General features: G+C 34.3%; 2 protein-coding genes across 7 annotated transcripts in view; one reads left to right on the top strand and one right to left on the bottom strand.

Moving 5' to 3' along the window:
* Positions 1 to 9,538, top strand: part of LOC115918081 (trichohyalin-like) — a 54,299-nt gene extending 44,761 nt beyond the window's left edge. For all 6 annotated transcript variants that reach the window (XM_030973228.1, XM_030973225.1, XM_030973226.1 and 3 more), the window contains 4 exons: positions 2,374 to 2,520; positions 3,281 to 3,385; positions 3,823 to 4,050; positions 7,404 to 9,538. In XM_030973228.1, coding sequence (XP_030829088.1) covers positions 2,374 to 2,520; positions 3,281 to 3,385; positions 3,823 to 4,050; positions 7,404 to 7,688 — 765 coding nt within the window. In that variant the 3' untranslated portion in view covers positions 7,689 to 9,538. The remainder of the gene's footprint in view (positions 1 to 2,373; positions 2,521 to 3,280; positions 3,386 to 3,822; positions 4,051 to 7,403) is intronic.
* A 931-nt stretch (positions 9,539 to 10,469) lies between these two features.
* LOC100892995 (protein ATP6V1FNB) lies at positions 10,470 to 12,821 on the bottom strand. The gene has a single exon (XM_003729004.3). It carries the CDS (start codon positions 12,667 to 12,669, stop codon positions 12,103 to 12,105), a length of 567 nt encoding a protein of 188 aa, XP_003729052.1. The 5' UTR covers positions 12,670 to 12,821; the 3' UTR covers positions 10,470 to 12,102.
* Positions 12,822 to 14,294: the final 1,473 nt, after the last annotated feature.

Below are 14,294 nucleotides of genomic sequence, written 5' to 3'. Positions count from 1 at the left end.
TTACTCTTAACAACCTAAAACCTTATGCATGTAGCTTTGATGAGATGATCGTTAGTAAATGTCATCAGAGCATACTGTATGTCAGCCTTGTTAGACCATGTTATCTCTACAATGGAAAAAAACAAACTATGTTCCATGTGTTGAACATTGCTGGTACATTTTGTGAACAACTTTATTTGAGGGATCACACCCTTTGTTTTTGAAAAATTGAAGACTGCACACAAGGTTAAATTAATGCTTTAGAGGTGGTGTTTTTTCCCTGTATAATTAAAGACTTAAAATAAAAGAAATTGTTGCCTGTATGCACATGCCATTCCAGTCTTCAACTGACCTGTACATGAATTGCATATCCACAAGTCCAAATCATCTTCATTTGTGAAACAAAACAAAAACTGTTCTCAAATTTATGGTATGCTGGGATTTGCCATTTAAAAAGAATGTGCGCAGTTAGCTATACACTTCATCACTCAAACCAATCTGAATACCAGTAGGTTTTGGTATGGATGTGCGTGTTAATGTATGAATGTGGATGTGTTGCTGCAGTTTTACATAGCGCTCATAGAATGTTCATCATTATTTCTGTTATGACTTGGGCAAGCTATGTGGCAATATGTACATGTAGGTTCATGTTATGATTGCTTTATACATGTACTCTGGCTCATCGGAATATTGAGATGATAAACGTAATGTAAAATGTATATGCATGTCTTTAGCAGTGTCTTTAATAATTCCCATTATAAAAGAATGCAGATGTACCTGCTATGTTGTTCACCGTGATTGTTTTCTTCACTTTGATTTGCTATTTGTTATGTAATTGTGGGGATGGTTGTGCGTTGCTTGTGTGGAATGTATTTGAATAATCATTACAGCCAAGGAAATGTTTTACATTGAATTAGATTTCATTACAACAGCATGACCATTGAAATGCAAACACTTAAAAACATGAAAGATTATAAGTGAAAAAATAATACATCTAAATAAAGGTGAATTTGGAGAGTAACTGGTTTTTACTGTTGCTGTTATTTGAAGTCATCCAAACATTAATAAAAACAGAGCCATGCCAGCTAAAAAAAATAGTAAATAAAAATGAAAATTGTCTGGGAAGCTAATATTTACATCATGGATTTTTGTTTATGTTCTTGGGATTAGAAACCCCTAATTGCATGAAGGTATGTAGTAAGTCAGAGGGAATAAATAAAAGCAAAATGCGGTTTTACTAACTTTTTTTTTCCACTTGAATATCACATCAATTTCACTTGAAACCTGAACTATTGCATTCCTAGGTAATATCATGTTTATTTTTAACACTGTAATTTTGTAAGTAGAATAAATTTCATGTGAACACTGTCAATGTATATTAAAGTTTCCTCATATATTTGTATATTCCTTTTTTATGTTAAATTGTATGCGCATGTTATGCAATTTGAATGTTATTACCCAGGTTTTAAAGATGTCAAGATTAACCATTCATACATTGCCAAGTGAAGCTCAAGTACAGCATGTAGTGATAATAACAATGTTTATGTTAACTTCTCTCCTTCCCCTCTCTGTCTCACCTAACTCTAGCAGTATATGTAATTCTTTACATAGAGCTGTTAAACTAAAAAATGGGATTCTATACCTGAAAGTCCTCAAATATATGAAGCTGAACTTAATACCCACAATATGCATGAAAGAATGAAGATATATTATATTGGTACTAAATTGCACTTTATACTAACAAGAAACTTGTGTGTGCTAATTCAAGCAAGAAAAAAGCAAGATTTTATCTTTATATCTTCTGGACTTCTGTTATCTTGGTATACTGGGTGTGCTGAGCCAGAAAAATAAGATGAACATTATTGGTCACCTAGCTAGCTTCCCCGTCATATGTGAGGATTCTGTCCGTCTCAAGAAACATAAGGTTGCCAGGCTTTCTTCCTGTTGACCAATCAGTGTTGTTGTATACCATTGTTTCTCATCTTGCCTCAGGTCTGGTGTGGACCTAGTCTGGACTGCAAGCCTCACAACTTTTTGCATTTGTTTCTGTGTGTTTGTTTCTTATGTTGCAGTTTTCCCCTTGTTTTTCTCTCTCTCTCTCTCTCTCTCTAGCTGCTCCTGCTCATATGGACATAAAAAACAGCCCCTTTTTTTTAGCACAGTCTTATTTTATTCTTTCAAAAGAGTTGTATGCCTTGGTTCCTTTTCTTGTCCTACTCTGGTCTTGGTTTATGACTTTTCTTGTGGTCCTAATAATTGTGTGCAGCTTTTCCTGGTCTGATCATTTGACAAGTCACCTGAAAAATACCTTAGTTACCTGCTATAGGTAACAGATGAAAACAGTTCATCAAGTATGTTCTTATGTTAACTTTGCTTGTGCCTCTCTTGTTTTAGGCTGGTCCTGGTCTGATGCGAGAGAAGACGGTGCTGGATGTGGACATGTCCGAGGATGAGAAGCAAAACCTGTCTAAGATGCTCCTCTCTCACCATAGCAAAGCACAATGGAAGATGGAGAAGGAGCGAGAGAAGAGGGCAAATGAGGTGAATATATACCAATGCTAGGATTTATTGAAATAGAAGTACACCCTGACATCAATGATTTGAATAAAATCAGGAAGATAGGAGATTTAGGATCTTCAAACTAATGATAATAATAATAGTCCGTTCCTGTAAAGCGAATAACACATCATGATATAAAGTCTCTATGCGCTTCCAAAGAGCTTAGGAAATTATTACCCTAGCTTTAGCTCCGTCAGCCGTTACTAGTGGAAAAATCTGGAATGTATTCTTAATACTATGTTAGCGGCGAGAGGTATAAGCAATATAAATCATGTCTAATGATTGGTTAATTTATGTGCATAAATGTAGCTGGTTGTGTTTGCAGATATTTCAGAGAGACATTTGCATATAAAGGATAGGTAGTATCAAGTTGTCATGACAATAGGCATAACTCTTACTTATACAATTGAAGAAAAAAACCAGAAACCCACCCTGATTAAAAAGATGAGAACATTTCCAAAGATCATTTAAATCAAACACAAATTGGCAATTGGAAATCCCATTAAATTTGTGTCTTGGCAAATTCGAGTACTGTGTAATTGTTGAACGCACTTCCCTTTCTTCAGGTTCAATTTAGAGATGTGCAGTATACTTTTAGGGAAATAGAATGTTTTCAGTAATAACATGGACATTTCAAATTTCTGCAAATTGACACTGGTTGTGTACATGTACTTTTATTGCTATTTATTTTAGTAACAATATTTTGATGGCTTGACTCTGCTCATTCTTTATCATTCCACAGCTTAAAGAACGACTGGAAATGCGCAAGACTCGTATCCAGGATGCTGCAACCACCATCTTGGGACTGGGAGAGAGACAGAAAACTATGGTGGAGAATAAAAAGAAGGTAAGAGATGGTTCCGGCATGTCCCCCCCCCCCCCCCCAAGCTACTACCCAACCAAAATCACAGAGCCCTCCACACCCCAGGGCTGGGCCCACTCCAAAACAGGGCGTCTCCTGGGCTAGAAGGAAAGAGAGCAGTTCACCAACCTAGCCATCAAATCCTATCTCAATAGACTAACAGTTCTGAAATTACACTCACTATACTAGATAGATGCAGTGTAAACACACTAGAGAATTGTGGCAAACTACTGAAACAGTGCTTGCTCGAAAGAAATTATAACATTTTCCATATTAATACTTTGTATATTGGCTTTGAACAGAGATGAAATTTTTATCAAATCAATTCTGCTTTTTCATACTCTTTCAATATCAACAATTTGTCTGGTATTGCAAACTAGAAATGAAACATCTACCATCAAATCATTCTTGTTCCTATCTAGGATGAAAGGGAGCGTCAGATAGCGCTGGTGAAGGAGCGTGTGCAGCGTGTACGGTATGAACGCACCCAGACCATGAAGTTCAAAGGTGACGACAAGAAACGGTTCAAGGACTACCTAGAGAAGGAGGATTCTGGTCTGTCAGAGGATGAGAAGATGACGAAGATAGCTGACCGGATTAATAGCCAGTTCAAGAGGCATGAGTCCAGCTATAGGGCAGGACACAAGAGTGTAAGTTACCATTGTGATACTATTCACTTGATTCTTCATGGAATCCAGTGGAATATAAATACATTTATTCATTTCGACGGGGACAAAGTTCACTTTCAGGTAGATTATAAGGAAATAATTTATTCTCCCTTCTAATTACACTTTACTGATCCATCAAAAAGTGGAATATCCATGTATAAATTTAATTCAAAATGGTTTATTAGACAACATGCTAAGACTTTTAGACACGTCATCACCTACCGAAATTGTGGATTTTCTTTAAGACTTTGATTAACACTATAGAGCTGAATTGTATGTGTCCTTGTTAAATCTATTTTACTAAGGGAAAGTCAAGTTTTTTTTTAAGTTTCTTCATTGATTGTCAACATATAACATGCATTGTATTTTTCAAATTAACCAAGGTGTTCATGTACTAACTTTAATTATTTTAATCCATGTGTTCCTTATGGTATTAGACATGTACCTATCTTTTTTCTGGTCGTCTGATGACTTAAGTTTTATTATGATAATCAAACAGGTAGGCAACATATTTATCCCTATCAATCATCATAAGTGTTTGTCTTTAAGTATCCCTTATCTTTTTTGATACATGGCAATTAGTTAACTCCATTCAATAGCATAAAAAGAGCTGCAGTCAAAATATAGATTCTGGTTTTAAATCCAAGTTAATTTCCACTTTTCATAAAGAAATCATTACACAGTCTCCTTTGATAGGAAGTAAAGCCATAGGTAACATGGATCTGTGGACAAATTTACTTTCTGAACATCCTAGCTTGATCAAATTTAAGGAACAGAAAAATTTTCAGATAGGGTCCTAAAAATTTGTATCACCTTTAGGTATCTGTACATCATTAATCTTGTATTTTTAGGGCGGAATGCTCAGCAAGAGCATCAACCCACGCTGTCATGCTTGTCTCCATTATTTGGAGGAAGAAAGGAAGAAATTTGTATGTAAAATAGAGAACTTTGCAAGAATTTCCAAAGATTCACCAATTTTTTTGGTGCACCCATTTTATTTATTACTTTCACTTTGAATTTTTAGTTAATTTTATATATCTCATATAAGTTTGAATTATTGTTAATTGCATTATATTTTATGATTACAATTTTTAGTTACTTTTTTTCTGTGTTTTATCAACAACTTTTCAAGTTATTTATTTATATTTTCAAAAAGATAAACTTTTAGTTTTCACCACCTCCTACGTACTCTGGAGCTCAAAATGCCTCATCATTTGATACTGGTTAAATTATCTTAATTTCAGAAAAACTGATTTTTCACTGCATGTCAAATATGAAGTCTGTCTTGGTCAATTTTAAAAAAGTCTTATAGCAAGATACAAAATCAATTCTATACCATGTATATTATCATAATGAATTGATTCAAGTCTGATTTATATACCCTGGTCTTGGTATAAATATGGAAGGATGATAATATAAGCCGCCCTATCATATCTTTAAATCTGTAAATCATATTTAGAGGTAAAGAGGATAATCATTTTGATTGCTCTGTTCTTATTTTGTCTGAGCAGTGAAAGATCAGTTGCACAGGTCAGTCTTTCATTTTGAGGTTTTAATGAGAATTTGCAGTATTTCATTTACCGGTAGATCTGATTTTGAAGGGGTTAAGATTGTTACCCAGCATCAACTCTGCTGTGAAGTCACTTCCTAATGTTGGATTGATCCTTAAACCACCTCTTTCTTTCTTTCCTTGAAATGAACCCTGCACATTTCATTTTTGTTAAAATAAATAATAATATAATTAAATTATTAATTAGCACTTCACCTACATCTAATACAATTTATGGATGATCAATCTTCATACTCTCTGAAGTATTCTTACATGTTCAGTACCTGATAATTTCATTCTTTTATATTTCATAGGCTAATCAAATTGCTTTTAATTTGAATGTATGCCACGTACTGCACATGTTGAATTACATCATTCTTAGTACCGTATAATAAGGTACTCACTTTCAAAATCCAATTTTCATCTAGCACTCCCCTACACATGCCAATTACACCACAGTAGTAAGTTTTGGTTGATGTCACAAAAAAATTGTGTCTTATAGTTTTGAATTTGTGTCATCCATTGATTGTAATCACTACGCCATCAAACATTTCATCCAGTAAGATGAGAGAAAAGTGATCTTCTTGATTTTGTTTTTCCTTCACTGTTACCTTAATAAGTTGTAAACCAGCATATTATATAATTACAGAATGGATGATAAAACAGCGCAGCAATGGCTGTAGAAAGCATCTTTATTTCCCTTTTTCTCCAAATGACACTATAATCTGTAAAAGATAAATGAGTTCAGTGTTTCATCAAGTTGACTGTTTACATGTGTATTTTTGTTCATGACATCTTTTATGTAGATATGTTTCATCTTTATTTTGATTTTTAATATCACATGAAAATCACTCTATTAATTGTGCCCATGTGCAAATGAATGTTCCTGTATATCTGTTCCTCTACATGAATTTAGTAACAAGCAAACTGGATATTTTTTTTTTTTTTTTTTTTTTTTTTTTAAATGAAGAAACCCTCCTTTGAAGTGTTGTCTTGAGTAGAAACAGGAATCAGATTGAACAAATAGTGGAATTTTGAAAGCATAAAAATGTTAAGATTTTAGTTGAAAACAGATACAAATATATGTTTTGGGAGTGTAAAAGAGAGTTCTCTATGATTGAATGAATTGCAGATAAGACTCTCCATACAAATATTGATCTTGACTTTCAAATAGTTTGCACTCATTCTTGGTTTTATTTTTCTGAAACTTAAACTTTTACTAACATTTTTTCTAGATTTTTCTACTTCTATCCTACCATGAAGGGCCCCTTCATATTGTGTTTACTTTGCATGCTGTGTTGTCGGTTGGATCTGTGCTTCATGGATGTTGTTGAAAAGATGTAGAAAATATCTTCACATTAAAATATGAAATGTCAAGCTGGTGTAAATTTTACAGTCATTGCAACTATATAGTGATGATGTGTTTTCTCCCTGGAAGAATTATACCATGTACAATAAAAGCTGTTTGTTTACCTTCAGGAAGCATGATCATATAAAGAAAAAAAAAAAAAGAAAAAAAGATTATTATTATTATTATTTCTATAAAGATTCTACCAACAGATTCCGCTGGCTTTATCTGAGTCTTGTATCCAAACTGATATAATCTAATTTGAGCAAAAAGAGCAAACATCACCCAAGGTTAAGAATAAGAGAAGTAGTCTTGACTCGGCATGACTGATGATAGTGGGTGATCGATCCTGTGCATCCATCTTCTTTTATTTGAAAGTGATTATTTTTATTTATATTTCTTTGTTTTGTTTCTTTATTTATTTGATGGATCTCACAGGCCTTTGAACCTGATGAGGATGAACTTGCATCAAACTCCTCCGGTTCCAAGCCCGCCACACCCCAGGGCTCCGCCCGACCCAAAACAGGGCGTCTCCTGGGCCAGAAGGAAAGAGAGCAATTGATCAAGTCTCGCCAGGCCAAGAGGAGAGAGATCAAGAAGGTCAACAACAGTATCTCAGCCGCACCCGACATGGACTCCCTCGCCAAGATGATTGAGGACCGCAAGAAAGCCGGTATGCAGCAGGAGGAGGAGGAGGAGGAGGATAATGGAAGTGAGGTTTAAAGAGAAAGAGATACTTGTGAGGAGGAAAATTTGGTGATGAGCATTTTTTCAAATTTTGGTTTCATTTGAAAGAACTCAACATTTGAGACATGTGGTGTGCTTGGTTGACCAAAAAACAAGGGTTATCCATAGCTTTGAGTTCAGACAATTTCCAAACTTTTTCTTTCATTTAATCAAACAAAAAATGTTCCCATGTTAGTGTTTAGAAGGAAGATATTTTAAGCTATGTATGCTTGGTCCAAATTTATGGTGCACTCATGAATTTTGGGGCCCCCAACAGTATGGAAGGGCAAAATAAATAAATCTTTAAGCCATAAATACGATCTATATTCTTGATATTTTCCTTAAAAAAGATGTTGCATCATGAATAGAATAGAATATTACTTCTATGATTCCAAGATACTGATATCATGACAATCATTGCTGTTTAGGTATGCCTTTATTGAAAAGAGAAAGGAAAAGAAAATCAGATTTTAAAGAATTTATTATGTAGATATTTATTGCATGTTAATGAATATTCTTTAAAGACTGAATTCAGCATTCGAATGTCACAGTTGTGAGAAAAATATATTGTGCAATGGCATACTCAAGATAGAAATGATTTCTGTTCCGTTATGTATTGTAATATAATTCTAGTAATTTCCCTATGCATTGACATATTCCTTTTTTTTTATACTTTTTATCATTAATTCAGTAATTATTATGTATTTGTGGTTGATGAGTTTCTCTGTAACTGTTTAATTGTTATGTAAAATATGTAGTTGTGTACATGTACTTCAATGTGGATATAATATTTATTCTCAATTTCAGTCTAGACTAGCAGAAATGTAACTCATTATTGAAGAATAAAGATTGTGCTTGTCTACTCCATGACATTTCAGGTTACTTTATTAAGTTAGTGTTTGATAATTAATTTTCATACTTCCTCACCTAGATGTTTGCAGAGTTGAAAATTCATTGATTGAAACTGAAAATTAATATTGTATAATATATGTTTCAATAAATCACACTTTAATTTATCTTACAAATTAGAATTGTTAATAGATTTAGCAATGACTTGAAATGTATTCTTTATGATTCTTACATGTGGGTATACATTCTAGTAATACACACATTTGATAAATTTGAATGTGCAGTAGTATAACAAAAGAGGGGAAAAGAATATATAATCATATTCAAGTGCATTTACCTGTACATGTATTTAGACAAACCAGGTGTCTAACATATCCAGCTTGGATTCATAGATAAGATGTAAAAGCATAAAAACAATGAAATATTAACCAAGATAATTATAATGATTTATGTTCTCTACTTGACAGAATATACTTAATCTTTAGTTGATACTTCTAAATGTACTTTGTCCATAGTAGTATGGCAACGGAATGTTTCAGTATATTAATATATAGACTTTGTTATCAAAATCAAGAGATATAGATATATAGTTTTTATAGCAATCTTTTACTCTATAATGCCTTGATGCCTTAAATTCAAATCACCTTTATTCACAAATTGAAATGTAATCAATATACATATACTATTTTTTTATCAATTAAATTTATTGTATATATGTCCATGTCTTTCATGAAGGTGTGCATCCGTCCATTTTGTATTCATTAATACATGTACTTTATTGTGATTCATATCGTAATTAGTAGCAATCACTTATTTTCTAATCAGGCATTTTTTCAGGCATTTGATATAAATTATTATCGAGAGATATTTAGAAATGAGTCATAAAATGTAATACATCTCACTTATATACATGTAGTATGTTTTATCACCTGTATTTTATTTTGTGTGTGATAGTTTGTTTGCTGTTCAATAAATATCTTTTAATCCACTTACAGAAATTTTAATGTGTGTTAAATGTATTTATTGATTTGTACTTCAATGGAAATTAACCCTATATAGAAAAAAGTTCAGAATGGAAACAGGGAAACAGAATAAATATTGTTTCAAATGGACCATTTTGTCGTTCATGTTTATGTCCAATTTGACCCCCCCCCCCCCCCCCCCCCCATCCTGATTCGTATACTAATGTTTCAAAGAAATTAGTTGATATTTCACCCTGTATAGCTGTTGCCAACGTAAATTAAATAAACAGATTCTAAAGAAAAGTCAACATTAAGGATAACACAAGTACATAATTCGGTCTATCAGTATCATCAGTTCATGTAAGATGAAAAGAACAAGTATTTTTCTTATCTGCAGATGCCCTTTAAGAATTGTATGAACAATCCAACAGTTCATTTTTATGTCCCCACCTTCATCACTCAAAGCTATGTTAATATTTGTCATTCTTCTGGAACAATCTATTCACCTTCCTTTCTGGCTTTACTCTCTCTCTCTCTCTCTCTAGCTCTCATTCCCTCACTTTCTCTCCCATCTCCTTGCCCCATCCCCTCAGATATCATTTTTAAAGTCTCTTATTCTCCATCTCCTCACTCCCTCTCTCTCTCTCTCTCTCTCTCTCTTTCCTGATCTCTATTTCTCCCCGTCTCTCATTTGTTCTCTTGCACATCTTCATGCTTCATCCCCTTTCATTTTTTTTCTCCATCCGTCTCATTTTCTCTCTCCCCTTTTTCCCTACTCTCTTTCTCTCCATTTTCTTTTTCATTTCTCTCCTTTCCTCTTCCTCAATCTTCTTTTTTTCTTACTATCCAAATCACTTTCTCCCTGTTAGCTGTTTTTGTTCACTCTCTTCCTCTCCTAGTAAGTCTCTACTCCTGTATTGCTAATAGCTTCTTTTTTATATAAAATAATCGAGCATAATCCAAGCAATTAGAGAACAATATAATTTTAATGGCAAATTCCAAAAAGAGGAATAAGAAAGTGATTTGATTTCACAATACTTCAAAACTTTATACATAAGTGAAAATCCAATAGTTTGTTCCATGCTATTTGTTCCAAATGAAACAAACATTCACATGTAAGATAAAAAAAAACTTGAGAAGGAATTTCAATGAAGCAAAATAGATTGATAGATAGATTCATCCCGTCACCCGAGTTGCTATCTGTGGTAAACCAGCATATCAAATAATTACAGAATGGATGATTAAACAGCGCAGCAATGGCTGTAGAAAGATGCACCTGAAAAAGGATTGAATAAATTCTTTTTTTACATCTTCTCAATTTTATTAACGATCCTACTGTTGAGTATTCAAGGAATGCTGGTCAAAGAAATACATCAAAAACATCTGCGTAATAAGTATTAGGCAATTTTAGTTGCTACATTCCCTTCAAAAACATACCCTCTCACGCGAAAGCTGTGCAAAAGGAAAACTGATTATACCAATATAATGTATATGAACTACTTTTTAAGGTAGTCCAATTTGGCATCGATCAAAAAAAACTTTAAGAAGCTTGAAATGTGAGAAGTAATATTAGATTGTATAGAAATTTGGGGGGAGGGATGATAGGCACAGGAATGTACAATAAAGATATTGCTAACAAGAAATGTTGGCCTTGTTCAACTTAATTGCAATGTGTAAAGAACAAACAAATGGAAACAATAAATTAGAGGTGCATATCTAAAATAATTATTCAATTCAATTTGATATATAAGTTTTATACAACATTTAAGTTATTGCATGATCTCTACTCAACGATGGTACTCATCTCAAACATCAAATATATTGTTAACATTATGATGTATTAACAAAGTCATTTATTGTAGACATTTTAGATATACAAGTAAACTTTGTCACACAACTTTTTTGCCAAATTTTACAAAACAAAACCACAAATAATGAAAATGAATGCATAGATTTTTAGATTTAAAGAATACTGTTTCAATTATGAAAAAAATATTTATATGATACACACATACATGTAAATGTAGCACTGATATCACAAACTAAGCTTTAGTATGGATGGAAGAATGACATTTAAAAAAGAAGCACTCTCTGCCTTTTACATGGGTGAAATTTGGCATGTGATGAAGTGAACCTTCACAATCTTGAAATCCAGAAATTCTAGAAATACATTAAACCAAGTAGAGAATGTTGACTATCTGATAATATGGTTACAAAGGAAATAGAACCCTAAGACTTTGGGTAGACTTTAGATGATCTTGAAATGCAGTGAGTAGTCAATAGATGAAAATCTGATGAACCAGATGTGACAAAACCCTCAGTTGCTTTGGCATAATGACACTCATTCTTGTGAAACAATTCAAAGACATCTCAGACTTAGAACTGCTGTCTCCGGACGACGGTCATGTTATGATGCAAATGTCCAGCACTTTGTATTTCTTTCTTGCTTTTTCTTTTTTTGATGAAAACTGGAACGTCTCTCTCACTGCACATGTGCACATCAAGCACCAGGCTTGAAAAATGGAAATGGAACCTATCTTGTTAGTAGTATTTAGATTAATTGTTCAAACTGTCAGTCTGATTGCTCATTCTTCTAGAAATTAGAATATTCCATTTGTACGGAAAAATGAGTCTTTGACGATACGTGAACGGCCATATGTAGGTGCACGGAATTCCTTGACGACATCATTTAGCCTCCATCCATACTCCCAAGAACTGGTCAGCGGAACCTCATACTTCATCTCAGGCTTCTTTAGTTTACGCATCTGTAGATAGGCATAGCGTCCTGTTCCTTCTTTGCTGAATCCCTTGAACAACTGCTCCCTAACATCCGATGTGACGGGTCTCATTTCAACCAACAGAGCATTAGGATCTTTGCCGGCAATTTTTTCTAGTTCTTTCTTGGAATTTTCCTGAGCTTTAGAGGCGTCGGTCTTGTCAGCTGCTTTCTTGGTTTTCTTGGTTTTCAAAGACTGGACAGGAATAAGTTTCACCTTGGGCACCATATCAGGTCGCTTCTTCCTAGCGACCGCTGCCTGGCCTCCCTCGCGAGACTCACGGGCGAATTCCTTGCTGTACTTCTCATGCCAAGCCAATCTTGTGTAGGCTTCTTTGTGGATGGATTCAGTCCAGAAATTCTGCCGTTGTACGTCAAATAATTCACCCATTCTGGTATGTCTTAACTGTTCTTTGATCTGGAAAAAGAACTGACGCTAGAAATGGCAAGGCGAAGCACAAAACAATGTTAAATTAACATTTATGTTTACGTGGTCTCGGGATCCGCAGTGCAGCGTCGTAGGTAGGTGGATCATAAGAGTGTAAACAGTACACGTGAATTGCGGGTGGGTTGTTATGGATACGCCGGTTTGGGCATATACCACTAGCAAAATAGGGGTTATACTTTTTAGAACAATAAAGTGGCATCAAGTGATGTAGTTTTTATTACGATATAGCTGCTTATGAAACCAAAACTAATCTTAAATATGATAAATGAAAAGATTTGTTTGTCTTTTTTTCATTATATCCTCGTTTAAGTTCGTGTAAATATCAATATCAATAACCATATTATGTGAACTATTGATCCTGTGCTTGTATCACCCCTATCGACGGACCAGACCAACTTAAGCCGTCTTCGGGTGTGTGTACCATCGGTACTGTGAACAAAAGGAGGGACGAACAATTAGAACTTAACAGTTTGATGTACAGGCAGTAGGCTACATGTATATTTCATACAAATTGATTGATTGATTGATTTGTATTCGCCAAGCTTCCAATATACAACAATATACAAGAATAACAGATCAAAAATCAATTCAGCTTGAACAGGATAACCCACGAAAGCTCGAGAGCTAATGGACAGACATGTACCAAATTAACCCCCCCCCCCCCCCCCCCCAGGCCCACTCAGTGTTATTTAGGGTACGCGTCATTCATTCCCACGGTTTCTCCTCGATAATATATATGCCGACAAAACCCAACTATATATTACTGTTACAAAAGTCTGGACAAATTCTTCAAATGTTACAGAAACTGGAAGGTTGTCTACATGCCATTCGCTCCCGGGTTAACTGAAAACTTTCTGCTCTAAGCTTGAACGACAAGATGGAAGTGCTACACCTGTTTTCTCACCGAAGAAGAAATATAACAGAACTCCCTCCGATTAAAAAAGCCAATGGCTCTATCAATTCCTCCAAAACAGTTGTTAACTTAGATGTTACGTTTGATCAAAAACCTTCCATGTCGATAGTATTTGTAATAAAGCATCCTTCGCCCTGGGAAAAATTCGTAAAATTCGTAAATTCCTCTCCAAGTCAGGCGCGTACGCAGGGGGGGGGGGGGGGGGGGGGTTAAACCTCCCCTCGAGTTTTTGCTATGTGTATGTTTTGTGTATGTTTTTTGTGAACCCCCCCCCCCCCCTTTGAGTTTTTGTTTTTGTTTTTTTGTTTTTTAATACAAAAATTATTTAAAAGAAATTATGCATATGGCTGACCTAAAAAAGGTGACCCTACCCCCCCCCCCCCCCCAACGGAACAAAATGTCAAATTTTCAAATTTCGAGACCAAAAAAAAAAAAAAAAAAAGTGTCCTGTTACCCCGTAAATGTTTTGACATGAAAGAGGGAGCATATTATTTAAATACTTAAACATGCCATCAGTAAACTTTATAGCGAATTTAGGTCGAATACTGTTAGGGTTTTCAGTTTGTATATATATTGGACTTATACTATCAGAGGATAGTCTAAATCATTATTATTGAACATTGATTAATTTTACTAATTTATTTTTATTATAGGT

Source organism: Strongylocentrotus purpuratus, unplaced genomic scaffold (genome assembly GCF_000002235.5).
Source record: "Strongylocentrotus purpuratus isolate Spur 01 unplaced genomic scaffold, Spur_5.0 spur5_scaffold_6, whole genome shotgun sequence".
Taxonomy (NCBI): domain Eukaryota; kingdom Metazoa; phylum Echinodermata; class Echinoidea; order Camarodonta; family Strongylocentrotidae; genus Strongylocentrotus; species Strongylocentrotus purpuratus.
Note: the sequence above shows the minus strand (reverse complement) of the source record. Positions and strands in the feature narration are given on the sequence as shown.

What these genes read in the sequence shown, in the direction of transcription:
- LOC100892995 (XM_003729004.3), bottom strand. Translation starts at nt 12,669, where the DNA reads ATGGGTGAATTATTTGACGTACAACGGCAGAATTTCTGGACTGAATCC.